General features: G+C 35.9%; 1 protein-coding gene across 1 annotated transcript in view; it reads right to left on the reverse strand.

Moving 5' to 3' along the window:
* Positions 1-18835, reverse strand: part of THSD7A (thrombospondin type 1 domain containing 7A) — a 282091-nt gene that overhangs the window by 202103 nt on the left and 61153 nt on the right. The window contains exon 3 of the mRNA XM_083855180.1: positions 700-1217. Within this exon, the coding sequence (XP_083711306.1) occupies positions 700-859 (160 nt within the window). The 5' untranslated portion in view covers positions 860-1217. The remainder of the gene's footprint in view (positions 1-699; positions 1218-18835) is intronic.

Genomic DNA, 18835 nt, shown 5'->3' on the forward strand with positions numbered 1-18835 from the left:
TGAAACACTGTTATGACTATGCAATCTTTAAAACAGACACGTAACTCATTAGGATCAAAGTAGAGGAAATTATCCATCCACTGTGGTGCTGAATCCACATAGCCTATTTGCCTTTGGCTCTTTGGTTATGAGATCTGGCATCACTTGGATTATTCCACCTAATCCATCATTAGCTTTCACGTGCCCTATATACCGTGGAACAAACCTAAATTTAACAAACCCAACTCCCCATCAATTACCACACTGAATATATTACATGTCAGCACAGGACACAAAGATTAGACGTGCTGAATCACATCTTTCTTTGTGAAAATTCAATCTGTTTAGAACACTTTTAACAATGCTGACTCAAATTGCAATAATTGCTCCTTCTTATTGTGGACAGGCACTAATGCTCTGACCTTTATGTACAACACAGAGCTGCTAAACAAACTGAAAAACCTCAGAAGACACAGAAAATATATAAGAGATTCCCAGTAACAGTGCCACAGACTCACAAAACAAGTTTTTTAATTGCAATATTTGCCTGGATGGTGGAATCCTCTAAGATGACCTATTTTCCCCCTATAATCCTGCCAGCAAACATTAGTTATTTAGATTAACTTTCTCCCTCCACATACACAAAGCACACAAAAAGGTTGTTACTTACAACAAAAACTCAATACACTGCTGCTGTGTTATCACAGCATCCCAACTTACCGGTCTTCCACAAATACACTGAGGAAGTTTGGAATTCACTTTGTGCCCGAGCGTCCCAGATTCCCATCAGCAGGAGCAGGAGAACTCCCACGCGCCGGGCGGGCACGGCAGGAGCCCCCGGACCGCGGCGGAGGGAAGCGCTCCCCTCGCTCACCCCCATCCTCCAGCAGCCGCGTCCAAAACCCGCAGCACCGCCACGAAACCTCCTTCGAACGATCCTCCCCTCCTCAGAATTTCTTCACGTGGAGAAAGGGACTGGAAAGCTCTCTCCCGCTGTTGTGCATGGCAGTCGAAAAGGAAAAACTGTTTAACACCAGGGAACAATAGAGTCTTCGCTCGCTCTTGCTGCTGCTGCAGCAGCAGCTCCTCGTGCTGGTATGGTCGCTGCTCCACGCTCTTCCATTCAGCAGTTATAGCAGTTTTCCATCAGCTAAAAGCGAGACAGCTGTCCGCAGGGGGCTCCAGCTGACTGAGCAGGTTATCTTGCTCTGGGAGGCAGCAGCAGTCATTTACACCAGCTGGAGAGAGTGAGAGACAGAGAAACAGGGATGAGGAGAAACACAAATAGCCCAGCGCTGTAATCTCAGTGCAGAGAGTGACTGCAAAAGGCTGGCTTCCCAGACACGGCTCTCCCTGGAATATCCTGAATGATACATACCAAGAAGAAAAGGAGAAATCATCATCAGATATGCTTCAGAAACACAAGTCATTCAACCAGAAGAGATATAAACAGAACAATATATAACAATTAAGAGAGCATCAGACATTTGTCCTGATAATACTATGTACGCTGCATTAACCATTTTGTAAACAATAAAAAAATAAGTGATTACACATGCATTAAACAGACAATTAAGACCTTATGAAGGAAATTGAAGAAAATGTAGAAAAAAAAATAAAATCCTACCTTGTCTTGCATATGTTTATCAAATCTGTTTCAGGTAATGGCATATAGCTATCTGCTATGAGGACAGATGAATATGTGTGTATGATAATGTGTATGTATGTGTAAGCCCATCACCTCTGTGGTAGATGAAGTGTGCACATAATATATAACACAAGATAACATCCTTCCTTTTCCAGCAAGTATGTACACATATATACATGCACAAACGTCAACTGTGTAATTTAAAATAATTTGAAGATCAAGTTATCAATCATTTTACATGTGAAAGTATACAGGATACATTAGGCTGTCAAGATGGTGCAAAAACGTGGAGAGAGACAAAGCTTTTTAAATAGGGATCTTTATCTCTCCCACCCACTATGCAGTGAACCGACACTAAAACAAGCCTGAAGATTGGGCTTCTGACACCTATAAACTGGGAAGCAAATGAGGAATTTTCAAGAAAACCAATATCATACTCAGAAAGTTACATTAAAAATGCAAACAAAGATACACAGTAAGAGCACAGGACCCAGAGCAGAAAAATGATGGAGCTATTGTTGTTTAAAGAAGAAACCTTCAGTCAACCTCTCTTGGGACAGCTGTCATTTTGCACAACCTTCTCAGACTCAGCCTTTTCACATGCATTAGATTAAAATCAGTTGTGATCAAATAATTCCCAAGTCCTTGCCTGTTTAAATATTCTGACATCAGAGCAAATTAGCAATGTTGAAGGTTGCAAATTTGTCTTTGTTTACTTTCCACTCTGTTACGCCTCTAAGAGGGAATTAAAGGCTCAGGGAGCTATAGCACCATGAGGCTGTGATTAAGAGAGATAAGCAAGTGTGGATTACTGTTCCTCAGCTGTTGAAAAACAGGCAACAATCAGGAGATTATAGGTTGATAAGGGATACATAGAAAGCCATGATCTTAACAAATTTATAGCATCCTGATCCAGAACTTGTACCCTCAGCTAAAAGCACTTCAGGAGATATATTTTATTCACTTCTACATCCTGCTGCATTCACTTTAGAATGCATAGTTTCCCCTTCAGCCTTTGCTTTGAACTAGAGAGAACATGGATATAAAACAAAATTTTTACTGAGTTCATTGATTTACACAAATTCTAAAGCTACATCTGTGGTTAAGTTAATCACATGTGCATTATTTAAAGGGGTTTGCAGAGGGATGTGAGAATATTCTATATAATAAAAATAATACCAGCTTCATAATTCATGAAAAGCAGGATCAAGAATCTCAGGGCTTAAAGAAGTTTTAAGAACTTCAGGAAATCTATGACAATAGCTGTATTGACTTGCATACTTAAAACACATGTAGCTTATATATTCCTTTGAAAAATTATGAGTAAAATGTTGGCTTTTTAGCCAGAGCTATGCACAAGAGGAAGACTCAAGTTTACAGAGAGACTAGGGGAAAGTCATCCTTTTCAGAGTTATTAAATACAATGGATTCCACCTAGAATTTTTAATGAATGTATAAAGAAAGCCTCTGAGAATATTTTGTACGTGACTCAGATCATCTGGAAACATCATCAGGGAACAGATCATCCATGTAGTTGGCACAATGAATCAAAGTGGGTTTTGACAGCAGAACAAAGCAGCATCATGAGAGAGGGTAAGCACACGTACACAAACACTCACATTTTCTTATATTTATACAACTATAGGACTGTATACTTCAAAACCACTAAAACAGTGATTACCAAAATAAAATATTTTCACACTACTTTTTATGGTTTTGCCAGCTTTTCAGTCATAAAATCAATGAACTAAAAAAGAATAATTCCTTTTTTTTTTTTTTGTCAGAAGATAAAATGAATTAAAACTGTTAAGAAATAGGTCACAGAGACAAAATTAAAGGAATATTTATTATGCAAAAGTATTTGCATGTCTGAGAAAAAAAAATAAGGATTTCTGAAGAGCTGGTTTTGGGACACACTCAATCACTTACACTGTACACGGACTCATCTGTTACTCAGGACAGGGAAAGGCCAGTGATCCCTCAGGCCAAAGAGTAGGCTGGTGCCTGAAGACAAACACCAACACCAACCTCAACAACCTAACTGCTGGAATTAGACTTCTCAAACAAGAGGGAATATATCCTGATTTTAAGTTCCAGTTGCTGCCAGCGTGGCAGCAGCGTGGCAGCTCTGGGAATGCTGTTGTTAGCCATTTCTACCGCAGTGTATCTGATGCCCTATTACCCTCTCCTATTTGCTGCAGTGAACATGGGACCTCCCTTCAGCTAACAATCCAACCACTATTTTCTGCCCACTGGCAACACATCTTCTAATATAACAATCATAATTTGATTGTTGTTTATGGCTTAGACATTCCCAAATAAATGGTTAAGTATTTCTGAGAAGAAGCCTCTAGACAAAGTACAGAAATAAACTACAATTGACATTAGTATGCGTATCACAAACTTAATAGTGTCATTGTTGTCCCTCAGAGTACCAACATGCAAGCCTCAAGAGATACAATTATCTACTTAGACATAGAGGTGGCACCTGGGGATATGGTTTAGTGGTGGACTTGGCAGAGATAGGTCAGGTTGAACTCCATGATCTTAAAGATCTTTTCCAAACTAAATAATCCTATTATTTTATTTGAGGCACAACAGCTACAAGAAGTCTGTAAACTACTCACACAAATCACTGACAACTTAGCAACTTTTCATTTTTCTGCAAAAAGTATGACTAACCTCAAAGACCTTTATGAAAATGACTAAGTGCTAGTCATGAAATATTGGAATAACTTTGCTCACATTTTCTAGCATTAAAGAGTTAGAGGATGACAAAGGAAGCATGAAACACCTTTTATTTTTTGGAGAGAGAAATTATAAGGTATATATTTCAATATAGAGTCAAGCTGGCAGTACTCCTCTGCTACCAGGCAGTTCTATGCTAACACCTTTCTCTTTATGAAAATCCATGAATAAAAGCTTCAGGGTCATATTACCTTATATCCTGATGATGTTGGATTTCTACATATAGTAAGGCCAAAGAGCATGCAAAGACTACTAAATATACATTTGTTGCTAGAGTAAGCATTACACAACAAAGAGCAGTGTTCAGCGTCACTTTCATCTGTCTTCAATTTAAGACTGGTCAAGCCAGAAACCTTTAGAGAACTTTCATTTTTGTAGATCTATAGAAGATACTTTGCAAACTCTATAACTGTACCCCACTAAACCATCTCTGCTGCATGAGTATCAGACTAGTACAAAAAAACCCTTCCGAATGAGCACTAGAATAGCCCAAATTCTAAAGAGTGAACATGTTTTATTTCTTGTGTTGAAAAGTCCAAGTCCTCTTCATCTGAACTGTGATAGTTTTAATTCATCTCCAAGACTTTCCACCCTCTCTTGGGTACGAAAATAACAAATATTGACAAAAAATTCTAAGTCGCCTATGTCCTATTCATTTAGCTCTACAGTTATAACGAGTTTATGAGCCAATGCCCAGTGGATAACAGAGTATACCAAATATTTCTAAAAAGTATTCTAAATTCATAACATGCTGATCTGGTTCTGTTGCTGTAAGAGTAGGATGCCACAGGATACATCCATTTCATGGGATGTAGTGATATGGTTGCACCTCTAACATCTAGAGAAGAAAGGAAGGTAAAGTGTGTTCCCTTACATGAATATTTCCTTGTAATATCCATGGTCTAAATAATTCACCTAACAGTTAAAAGAAGCTTTTGTTCTCTTCATTCCCTGACAAACTCACTGGCCAAAAATTCTAGTTCTGTTTTTTGTGAGAGCCTGACTTTCATGAAGATATTTTAGTAAGGTTGCAAGTGTGTTATAATAATTCTCTTCAGATGAGACCTCCAAGAATTTTGTTAGATATTGAGTACTTCATGATGGAATAAGCTGGACAGGGCTCTTTTAATCTTTGCTGCACAGCATGAAGAAGTCTTTAGCAGATTCAGAAATAGTCTCTTATTTTTCTTCATATCAATGCTAAAGACCCTAGTCAGGGATGTCACAAAAATATGCTAAACATGGAAAAAAAAATGTTAGATTTTCAAAATATGCCTGCTCCAGTCTTTAAGTCCAAAACTACACGTGCTGTGCAAAACTTGCAGCTGAAGTTATTCTTTAGGAATCCTAAACACATGGCCTCTAGGTGTCACACTCCACCATGTCATAATATGCTGTTATGTATTTTTCTTTTTCTTTCATAGCAGGTAAGAGGCCTTGATTTTACCCTGGTTTTGTGCCACATCCTCTTTGTAAATTTGCAATTTTAAAACAAAAGAACAAAACCAACTCAGCCTCTTTCACACAAGTAGTACAATGATTATGACTTTCCCAGAATAACTATTTTTGCAAACATTAGAGGTATCATGATGGCTGTTAAATTTTTTTTCATTCTTTTAGATCATGGATTTGGATAACAAATTAGGAACTTTAAGAGTTATATGAGTAAGCTGCACAGAAATAAGAAAGCATTACATGTACAATGTGACTGGAGTATATAATGCACACATACACTCTTCAGTGTTTCCTGATTACTACAAAAAATGTTACAAGAAAAAGTTATTTTTGAAAAATTAATGAAGATTCTACTAACATGAATAATTACAAACATATAATCTAGTTCTGATTTTATAAATGCTTTGCTTTTATTAAGGTAAGATAGCAATTAGTGGACAGATTTATCTTTTTTAAAGGTTTTTGCTTTATTGTTTCATTATACTGTGGGAAGAAGGGTGGTATTTGTTTGGTTTTTAATCTATTTTATAAGTAGACATTTTCCTAGGCATTTTTTCATTGGGTAGGCTTTCTAATTGGAAAAAAAAATTGTAAGCAACAAAACCAACATCTTTTGCATGAAATACTCACAGAAAGTAATTCTTTGTAAGGAAAGCATGCTGAGGTACAGGCAGGAAGTATGTCTAGAACTCCTTGCTGGGAGATCAAGCTAGAGGAATTCAAGTAAGAAATCAATGAATTTATTAAAGAGAGCATCTAGCTTTGGATCAAGATATATGATGAAAAAGTAATTTACCATCTTTGTTTTCAAGAAAAATGTTAGTTTTGACTTGCTAATGTAACCAAAGGCTGCTGGGCTAAATAGATCAATATCACTGTGAAATGCAATGGTCCAAGAACTGAAGAAGGTCAGATTAAACGGACTAATTTTACTTTCCGGCTTTAAACTGTGAATAAACATTGTTCTTTCTGCCTAGATTACATTGGCTTCAATGCCAATCACATGAAGAAGATCCTATCCAAAGATAAGAACTGGCTGAAAAGATCAAAACTGGCTTTGTGACTTTTCTGCCTTAATAAAAAGGAAAAAAAAATAAAGAAAAAAAAAAGCAGCATGAGGAAAATGGTGAATTCTTCACTTAAAAGCTTTTGGTAACCCCTGTTTTGGGGAAAAACTTAAAGTTCATTTGTATTGGAAATTATCAATGTGCTCTTCCCATCACAAATTCCAAAGAGAAGTCTGCACAAACTAGAACCTCCTCTGTAATTGTGATGCCAGTATACACTTGCTTACAGAGTGCTGAGGGGAAACAAAATAAGATTGAGTACAAAAGTGAAACATAATGGTGGCCTCTAAGTCACCATTATAGATGGTGATAAGATGGATAGAATGCTTGGAAAGTAGTGATAGGAAGAGCCAAGAAAACAGGCTGAAATCAGGATAAAAACCTAACTGGAGGGAAAAAAAACCAAAACCAAACCAAACCAAACAAAAAAAAAAAAAAAAAAAAAAAAAAAAAAAAAAAAAAAAAAAAAAAACAAACAAACACCCCACCACCTGCAAGGAAGTAGTGACGACCAGAATTTGTGTGGGTGTGCTATATACTGTTTACTCTTTTAATGCATTAGTTGGGGGTCTACAGTTTGTATAGGTACATGAATAAGACTGCACAAAGAATGGGGCCTTTTTAATCTAACTTTAGTTACATCAGTTTCAGAAAGCCCAGTAGGGACTTCAGTAAGTGAAGGGACTTCAGTTGGTGAAAACAAACCAACCCAGTTAACCATACTTACCATTTAGTTTTAAACTCCAGGCCCATTATACTAGACTTTTCAAGAGGTAACCAAAATACAGGATTTTAATGGATCTTTCCAAGTCAAATCTGTTCCTCCAATGTGTGCGTGTACTTTTGAAATTTGTGTTCCTAAAATAATTGGGAATATCTAGCCTCTGTTTAGAGCATGAACTTATGCTGAAAATAAATGTTTATCTAGACAACAGGCTCACTGGAGAAAAACAGTGGTTAAAACTCATAGTTTTAAATGTAACTAAGTAAAATTATTCACAGGACCTGAAGAGCAGGCAGGGAGATTTCAAAGACACAATGGAGACGTAACTACTGAAATCCCTGGAAAAGGGAACAGAAAGAGAATGAAATAAACAAAGAAAATCAGTGCCCATTATTGCCTTTGAAAATCCTCTCCAGGGAGAGCTTAGTAATATGCACATACCAAATCACCTTAAACAAAAGCCACCTTCAGTCAATTTTAAACCTTTTCCTTATTAAAATCCTATTGATTGATCATTCTTCATCTAAATGTCTGACAAGCCAATTTCCATTTTCAAGGAGGGAAACGTTGGTCTTCTTTTTCAGGCCATAAATCACTCAAACATCCTGTTATCAATTCTTAAATTAGTCAAGTAATATAAATTAATAAGAAAATTAAACAAGGCTGATTTCTTTGGTGAGTTGTTTCATTGGTGCAGCTTTTTTTAACTTAACCAATACATTCAGTGCTTTCCAGAAATGCACAGACTCAATAGTAGTGACAAACAAAATACAGGTGGAAATAGCTTTTAATGACTTGTTAACTTCTTAAGAGTCTTAATTTAGCTGGCTAAAAGTACAGCTGTGTGATTTGTGCTGGCTTCAACAGATCAATAAACAAGAGAAGTGGTAACTTCAGTAAACTGATTAATGTATTTCACGCCATTCAGACACAGGTAAGTTGAGATGAGATTTAAACCATTCTAAATTAATAAATAAGAGTCAATTGGGATTTGCTAACTATATAAGCCCTAAGATAGAAGCCCATTTTATCATTGATGATAAGACTTTGCAGAATCTTAGGTAATAATTAAAGTTACAGCCATAAAGATAGTATCCCACAATAAAGCCTTCCCTCTGTAATACTATCTAAAACTTCAGAAGTCTGTTCCATCTGTCATACTTCCATTATATGGTAGTTGCTTTAACTGGGAGATGGAAGGCAAATCTGTTCCAACTGATCAATCTTACTATTGAAAGTTATAGATCACTCACTAAAGTCAACTCTGAAGCAATCTACAATGCAAAAAGTAAATCTAAATAAGGAAGGCCAGAAAGTTAGCAAATTCTAAGTGCATATTAATCAAAGTAAATTATCATTTCAAAACACACTGCAAAATGCTGAGCTGTATTAACAAAACCTCCCATTCTCCTAAGTGCTGCCTTTTCTTCCTCCTCTGCTGCTGAGCACTATCCTTGCCTCCATTTCATTGTACCAATATTTCTATGGCAAAATAAAGCAAGTAGCCAAACCTGTGCACCAAGATACCTGATATTACAACCACATAGAATTGAATTTTCTGCATATACATCACAATGCATTTAATACATTCTGTGTACTCCTGAAAAACGTATCCTAAATTATCAGCATTAGCATTACAACTAAAGCCCCATTAAAAAGGATCAAACCAAGCTCAAGGTGATGTGTCACTTTCAGGATGGGAAAACATTAATAAGATTGGCATCATTGCTTTTCCCTGGGATGATAAAAGACAATATAGTGAGTTTTATCCAATCGTTATTACATTTTGTATCTGAAAATTGGATTTAAAGTTTTCCAGTTAATTGTTAGTGTGAGCTCTGGTACTTCCGCAGGTTTTGCCTGTGAGACTCAAAACTAACCTTGGTCTAAACAACTGACAGTTGCATCTATATACTCTGCAGAATATAAGACAGCTTCATTTGATATACTGCTCACTGAAGGAAGAAATGGTGTCGAGTGACTGAACTATTGAAATATTATAGAAACATGCAAAGCAGTTGTCTCTAGATCAGCATGTAGTTCAGTTGTAACCATCCAGTTTAGATGAGTTGAGCATGATCACCCTGGGACAAGGAAATTTAATTTACACAGATAAAGTGTGTAAGAGCATAAAGAATTTGAAGTGCGACTTTGAAATTCAAACAATGGCAACGTTTGAATGATGCTGAGTTCAGGTAAAACAACAACCTGAATTCAGGCAAATAGACATGACTTACCAGTGCAAAAAAAAAAAAAAAAAGATACATCATATATAAAGCAAAAGTCAAACTTCACATAAAAACCTGTTTCCTAGATGTATCAATAGGAAAAGAAATAAGTTATTATGGTTTCATATTAATGATTTAAATACATCTATTAAAATTAATATGTTAACTAGATACTAACACAATTTATGTCAGCTTAAATTCTCTTAGTCCCCATATATAAATACAGATACAACACACAACTTCAGTTGTCTGGCTGATATATTAGTGCCTAAGCATAAGGTTATTTTTCTGAGACATCCCACACAGTGAAAGGAAAATGGCAATTTTTGCAATATGTTGCTAAAATACTCTCACCACCAGGTCCATCTCCACCCACTTCCTGCAGACACTTCTACATATGCTCAAATATTAATGTCTCCATCAGACAGACTGACTCAGAGGTATTTTCAATCCTTAAATGTGTACAAAAGATATTTCTAGTATATTACTATTTAGTATTTTTGTTTATCAACTCCAAAACCAAATAATTCAGACTTTCGCATGAAGAAATATAAAGAAAACAAATACATTCTGCATCTTCCAAAAGCTGTTAGAAAACCGTTATAAGCAACCTACTCTGGAAACCTTGGAGGATAACTGAATGTTAAATACCCAGATAATTTTAGTCCTTTCTTCTTTCTACAGATATACAAGAAAATCATAATATATGTAGAGTTTTGCTCAAATCTGATTATTATACATGGTCTTATCTAAAGGAGGTTAAATATCTTATGGTCTTTGAATACATCTTAAAAACTGAAACTAACTGAAATAGCAGACACATTGTACCTCACTTAGCTTAAGGAGGGCGCAATTCAATAAATTCATCTCCTGGAAAGCTACAGGGTTGCCATAGCAAAGTAATATACTGACAGGACTCAGGAAAGAACTCCATTATGTCAGATACTTTAAACATGCATATGCCCACACCAAATCTCCTCTCTGTGAATTACTGGTTGACTGGCAGTCAACAAAATGCTTGATTTCCAACCTTGTGAATCAAGATTTTTTAAGTATAAAACTTAATTATATTGAGTTATCTGATTGCAGTGAGCTCTAAGAAACATTATACTTGATTTGCAGATAGGCAGTTTGACAGGGCTTTCCCTAAACTCCCAATACTTAATTTGCATATCTGAACATTTTGGTGAAGTACAATAAAGGTTCCCTGCTTCTATTAAGAGTTCAGGCTTCTGACTTCATATCCTAAGTTTTCTAAGTGCATACATAGTTTTGACATAGGGAAGAACCACAAATCTTCAATCTTTGGCGGACAGGAAGAAGGAAAATCTTCCAAACCCTCTTACATGTATACAAGAAGAAAATTGCTAGTATCTTCGGTCAGGACAAAATAATCTTCTTTCCACCAAACATTTAAATTTTTCAAGGAGATCTATTACAGGGACATTTTCACATTGCTGTCTTTGTAAGGAAATAAAAATAATTTAAATGTTAATAGGAGATGGCATTTTCACTACATTCATGGTTGGTACATAATTCAGAAATCCACTCTCATTTTTTTTCCCACTTGGAAAAAAAAAAAAAAGAAAACTGCACTAATTCCCTTTCTCTTCTGTGTTTCATATTCTGTTTCAGGTTTAAATGCTTATGCTAATCTATAATCTCAAGTAGTGATCTTTCCACAATATCACAATGAAACAATCAAAAATTACTTTCTTTGGCTTTGTATAATGGAACACAGAAGACTCTATTCATTTGATTTCAAAATGGATCATTAGCCACTGTATTCTTAAACCATTTAAGAGAAATAATTTGAAATCGAATAATAAATAAACCTAATGCATACCTCTAAGCAGAAAGTAATTAAAACAGATAGCAAACATTTGCTTTATTGTTTCTTTCCCCCTAAATTATGATTTTTGCAACAGTTCTTTAAAAGGCTTTCACTTAAACTGCATTACAAAAATGAGATCATATACATTGTATGCTCTTCATTAACTCAACTGATGGTGTTTTAATTCCTACAAAATACAGAGTCTGATGTTTGCTTTGCAATTTGACATAGCTAGTGTGTGCTGAGAATAATTAGCTTCACTATCACAGAACAAATGAGTTCTTTGCAAAGCACACACACAATTTTTTAACAAAGATTATTGGAAAACTTTAAAGGTATTTCTCATCCTACACAGAAGGAACTCTTTCATTATTAATTAACTTTTCTGTACCCTGATTTTCCCTAATGAACTAATAATCCATGTTCCATCTGCTGGTAAACACTAAAAACTAAAATATGAGAAATGACACTTAGCAAGTGTTATGTCTGTTCTCTACTGAAACACATTGTATTATAAACAGCAAATGCAATTTAAAAAACTAAGGACTAACCAGAGACACAACAGCAAAGAAAATTCATTACAACATACCAATTCATTACAATTTCATTACAGATTATTAAACTATGATATTGCCTAAGACTTCCCATAAAAACAAAACACCCCATCAATAGTTTGGGGAATACATTTTGTTAACACATGTGGGTATAAAAATTAAGTGAAACTGTTACAATATTAAAAATATTGTTCTACTCAATCTATTCTCAGAACTACAATATGGTATCCACGATGTGCTTTATGTTAAAATGTTATGAACATCAGAACAGGCCATGAACCAGCAAGTGCCAGAATAACATTTAAAAGTCAGTAAAGGTGCAACCCAATGCCACTGTGGGCTGATTTCACAGGTGGTCTGTGGCTGTCTGGCTAACACACACAAATACACACACACACAGGTTGTGGGGAAGTACAGGTTAGACACAGTTCCAGTAGCTTGCAGATGCCGAGTGTCCAAATTTAGAGAAATGTCACTAATCCACTGCCCAAGCCTGATTCTGGGACCAGTTAGAGAGAACACTGCCTTCTCTCCTCTCCCCTAGCTCAGCTGTGCCAAGTCACTAAGTGGGGCACATGTCAGGTAACTTTCAAGATATGCATGTTTGTGTTTGCACAAATGAGATTTCCTGCACAGAGCCCATCCTTCCTTGTTTGGTCCACTAACAAATTGAGCACAACAGCACTCTATTGTCTAGAGTTTAACTTCTCCTCTCCCGATCACAATACAGTCAGAATCTTCTTCCCAAATGCTAGTATTTTTCGTTCCCCATGCCAGAAGTAACATTTAGACCTTATTGTATTCCCTAAAAGCCTAAAGTAACAAAACTAATCCTACATTCCAAGGATAACCACTGGAATATCTCTTAGTCCTTATTCCCTTGATATCCAAGGTGTTTTTGCAGAAGTAGTATCACTAATCTCTTACTGTGGTAGCACAACAGTGTAGGCTCCATGAATTAGACATCATTGGCATTTAGGACAATCACACCTCCTTGAATATCACTCAGATGGGAGAAGGCAGTTACTGTGATCTTCAAAAAAACAAGAACATGGAATGCTAATTTTTCAACCAGAAACAGTAATTAGGGTGCTTTTTTTCCTCTAATATATGAGATCATTATGGGATGATGTTTTACAACAGTAATCCCAGCCTATTTGCAAAACGTTTTAAACAACTTGGGCAAGAACAAGAGAAACAAATTCCAACAATAGATAAAAGAGAACTATTTATAAAACTGAATAGAGACTTCAGACCTCCTACAGAAAGAAACAGAAACACCAATCTGAACTAGGCCCAGTAGACAAACTGAGAGAGTTGATAATGTTGATTTAGCCATCTGTACACAAAAGAACCAAACCAATTCTGATTTTTCTATAACACTCTGGAATTCTACATAGACCAGGCAAGAAGTTTAGAAACAAACCTAAAACATAAACAAAACAAAAGCAACAACAAAGATAGGAAAAAAATCAAAACCCAACCCAAACCTAAACCAAAGGCCTCTAAACCCCAAACCTAACCAGAATACAACCTTGAGATAAGCACAACAGTGGCAGGTGAGCACAGCTCACACACCTGAGCCATTCCCTCAGCACACGAAGCACTGTTCCACAATGCTGACACCACTATCCCTCAGCACCTTGGACAGAGGCTTTGGAGAAACTCTCCCGACGTCAAATACTTCTTTGCTACTATTTGTTCATTTAATGAACAAATTTGTTCATCTTGACAGCATACTCCTTATTCTTACATCAACATCTGGCAGTCAATATATATGCACAGCTAGTAAAACATAGGTGAACTGGTATAAGCTTTAGGTCATCCATTGCTTCATACAGAAACCATCAAAGCCCAAGGCTATGCTAAATTTTTTTTACATATATCAGAGAGACACTTTAAAAATACTACCCTTAAAACTTCCTACCTATTTTATGGGAAATAAAATATTATCTTTGAGCTGTAGCCCTATTGTTTACAGAAGTTAGGTGTTTTTTGGGGTTTTTTGCTATTTCTCCTTGATACATCAGAAGAAGTCACACTACCAAAAGAACACAAAATAACTTGAGCAGTTGGATGAAATTAATTAGAATAATAGAATCATAAAATACTCGGAGTTTGAAGGGACCCACAAGGAGCATCGAATCCAACTCCTGGCCCCAAAATTACACCATGTGCATAAGAGCATTGCCTGAAAGCTTCTTTAACTCTGCCAGGCTTGGTGCTGTGATCACTTTCCTGGGGAGCCTGATCCAGTGCTCACCCTTTTGGATAAGAACCTTTTTCTAATATCCAGCTTAAGAACCCCCTTACAAAGCATCCTGCTATTCTCTTGGGTCCTCCCACTGGTCACCAGAGAGAAGAGATCACTGCCTGTCCCTCCCTGCCCCTCCACTTTCCCTCATGAGTATGCTACAGACCATGATGAGGTGTCCTCTCATACTCGATAAAAATTTGCTAAGAATACAATTATTTTAGTAGAGGTGAAAATAATATATAGACTTCCATCCTGATTAATGTAATAAAATATTATCAAAGTTGTAACAGTTTATGAAAAGGGAGAACAGAAATCCAAATCAGCACAATATCAGTGAGTCTACCTTTGAAAAACAGAAGAAAAGCCCAGCATCACAGAATAAGATTGCTTGCAGGGTCTTCCCTTGGATGGCAAAATTTGTCACATTTGTAATAAAACATTAAGCTACTTCTTACATGAAAGGAGAGGGAGAAAGGGAAGGGAAGGAAAAGGGGAAATTATTATTTTAACAATGTGAAACAATTGTAATTTGATTGATCTGGTTTAAATTGTTATTCTTAAAGCCAGTGTAAGCACAGTTAAATTTAAACCTCTAATTATCATGTAGATTATATTCAGATGAGACATAGGAGAAATTTTGCTGATGTTCACTGCAAGAAATCAATATAAAACTTTAAAAAAAAATTCAAAGATGCTCTTAAAAATAGACTTAAAAATTACTATTTGGATCCACCTGCAGGCCATTTCAGAAAGACTGTAGCTGAGGGAATGAGACAGCAGGGAAACCCATTCAAGCTGATCCAATTTAGATATGCAAATTTTGTCTTGTGTGTTTGAAAAGAACATTATGGCACAGGATAATTTGCACCTTGAGTTCCAAAGAATAATATTTCTAATCTAATGAAAACATGCCTCCATTGTACACTTTCCCATACTCCAGGTTCAGGCCAACCTACCGCTCTCCTACCCATTTGAAACTGCCCATTAAATCTTTTTTTTCTGTATTTGAAACAATTAACTAACACTAAAACAAAACAACAAAACAACAACAAACCAACTAAAAGAAAAAAAAAAAAAAAAAAGGAAAATAGGTATTTATTTCTGTAGATACCTGAAAAAAAAGCAATGTTACAAGTGGCTGACTGATGAATGATACAACCTGTAATAGTAATGGGTCTAATGTAATTTCCACTCTAGGGATGAAATGTTAAATGAAACAACTGCAGTTTAAGATCACATGTTTGACAGAGTACACTGTTACCTTATATTTGTCTTTGTTTTTCCAAATAGTGAAATTAGCTTAGTGGTAAACTTTTTTAAAAGCTGCACATGGTCTGGGATGTTTCAGTGGAAATGACATTTCTAAATCACGACATTAATAGGCACATAAATTCATACTGGAGCAAATTAAAATAAGTGAACTATAGTACCAGAAGTGTAACTTGTACCTAAATAATACTTATCATTATCATACAATTCTATAATTTTAAACCCAAAAATAAACATAATTAAATCACTCTATTCATAAAAATTAAAGTGTAAATTAAAATTTTGAAGTAATTGCAAAAAACCTTGAGTTTCGTGAAATTCACATTTCGGATGTGCTTTTAATTTAAAAGGGGAATGATGCAGTTTCACTACGTTAAGAAGCACATTTTGAGGTAAATTGAACAACTTTGTGGAACACCTCCCACTTCCAACAGGTACAAGACTTATCTCACATTCATCTACTCTGTTCACAGAGGTAATAAAACAACTAACACTAAGTATTATTGAAGATTACAGTCACAAGTCTTTTAGCCATCAACTCAACTATATCTGACAGTCCATTAACAAAGGCTAAAAAAGAAAAATAAAGACTTTAGAAAGAAGTTGCTTCCAGATGTTCATTACGCACAGCTGGTCAGACTGACAGTTTATTAAAAACATACAAATCCCAAACAAACAAAACATACAAATCCCAACTATAAATCCCTAACAGGAGAGATTAGTAGCAACAGAAATCTGGAAGTTGAAATTTCCAGGAGTATGTTTGCCTCCATCACACTGCCTCTTAATTATTTAGTAAAGATCAAAGTAATTTTGTAATATGTAAACTTCATAGTTAAATTGTAATGACACCATGACTACAGGTCATGTAAACAAAAATGCATTTAGAAGATGGACCAGCAAATAAAAGGTTAATCTGCTGAAAATGAGCTTAGTGGAGGACTCCTCCTACGTTCTCCATCTGAAACAATTACTGGAATGACCCCAGTCCTGATATTAGTGGGAGCTGGCACAGACTGTGCATCAGGAAATCAGCACAGGAAAAGTGCAAGACCTACGCTTTTGCTGTCCAAAACAGAAGAGCCACAAAAATAACTTCATAACAGTAAGTTCTAACCACCCCATTAAACAGTGCAAAAGAATGAGAGTTCTGAGACTCCACTGCTTTGGCTTGCTGGACACAGAATGAGCTGAAGGAGCTCAGCAGCAGGCAAGACTGTGGGCTGTGGTAAAAGACCTCTCTGTGGGAGGGAGCCTGGAAATGGAAATGGATGGTGCATCAGGAAGCCTTTCACTCTCCAGCAGATGTGTTAAACCTGCTGGAGTTAAGATCAGGTAAACCTGCAGTGTGTTAGAGAAGCTGGATCTTAAGAGGAGATACTGCTCTAACAAAACATTTTATATTAATAGCACCTCTATAAAATATCTTTATATTTTGTGCCTGATTCCAAATTGTTACCTTAACCATAGCGGAAGTCTGATAAACATTTAAGGAAAACTGAGGAAATTAAAATACTTCAAAATTTATTAAGTCATTCAGAAATTTTCACACCTTGAAAGGGCACAGAGGAGCTAAGTTGTAAGAGCATTCCATTTGTATGGGTTAAAGAACTCACTTGACATCCCTGAGCCAAAAGCACTTAGCCACATGGTTGAAATAAGAACTACTTTCATCTTTCTAGCACCCTTCAAACTGCTGTCTTCCTCACCTCTGCCATTAGATTGCATTCAACTGGGACTTCTGTGGCTGTGATGCAGGATTTTGAACATAGAAAATCCTTTAGCTAAATTAATGATCTCAAAAATAAAAAAGGAGAAGTTTATTTTTTGTGTATATTAAGCTTTATAAAAGATGAAAGTTTCCAGACATTTCAATCAGCACTAGGATTCAGACACTACCAAAAACCACAACATATTTATGCAACCTATGAGCTGTATTAGCAAAACATGAATCTTGCTACATACCATAATTTTCAATTCCTCTATTTAGACACTTGCTTGGTATAATTTCATTTATACAATAGGTATAGTAATTATGTTTTTCAAAATCCTATTACAATTAACACTTTCCTACTTTCAATATAGCCCTCCCTTTCTCATTAAATGTGCTTTCCAAGAAGATTAGAACACTAATTTCCTCTATATATTTGTCACAGGGCAAAGGGAAGAGTAAGACTCAAGATTTAAAAACAAATCCTTTTACAGGAAACAAATTCCTCAACTGAATTAATAGTTTACCTAAATTTTATTACATCAACTTATGTAAGTAGCAAAACACTAAACCACAATTAAGGGGGAGGAAAATCCCTCTGGGTAAAAATAAAGTTAGGAAAAAAAAATCATCTTTAAAAAAGATTTCACAGATCCACCCCATTACATATTAGTTTGTGGTAAAAATAAAGAAAGAAGGTGGATGCAGAAGCAGACAGATTTTCATGAATTTCAACTCTATTCAGTGTTTCAACACACGTCACAAATAAAAAAGAAAATTCAACACATCCAAAGTATTTCTAGACAAAGCTTTTACTCACTTCAGTCCTCTCTCCTGCCAATTAAAAATGATCATTCTAAGAATAAATCCTAAAATCTTTCCTTGAACTCCAGGGAGAGACTTATGCTAAGTTGAAATACAAGAATTTTAATTAGATAAGTCAAAACTCTTGTTACAGCTACTACTATGGTATTTTATGTGGTTCTTAATTCAGAATTGCTGTTCACATCAAAATAGCTGCTCACCACTGCCTTTCAAATCTGCCAGATTATCCAGGCATAAGAACACTTGCAGCCCAGTAAATATTTGCAGAATAGCCTCTGTTTTGGTGATTAACAATCCATAAAGAGATTTTAAGCAAAGCTGTCAGTTTAATCTAGCAAGGCTTTGAGTCCAGTATGCCAGACTGAGTCCGACTGTTTTAGTAGCAGGGCAATGATGCAGCTACAGCATCTGAACTAAGGCAGTGAATTTTTAAGAACCCAGGGGAGTTACAGCCCCATTTACTCCATCTGTGATACACCATGGGGGAAAGAGAAGCAAGGTTTACTATGTACTTATCCACGAAATATGTTGTCAAG

The sequence above is a fragment of the Zosterops lateralis genome, assembly GCF_965231275.1.
Source record: "Zosterops lateralis genome assembly, chromosome: 1".
Classification (NCBI taxonomy): domain Eukaryota; kingdom Metazoa; phylum Chordata; class Aves; order Passeriformes; family Zosteropidae; genus Zosterops; species Zosterops lateralis.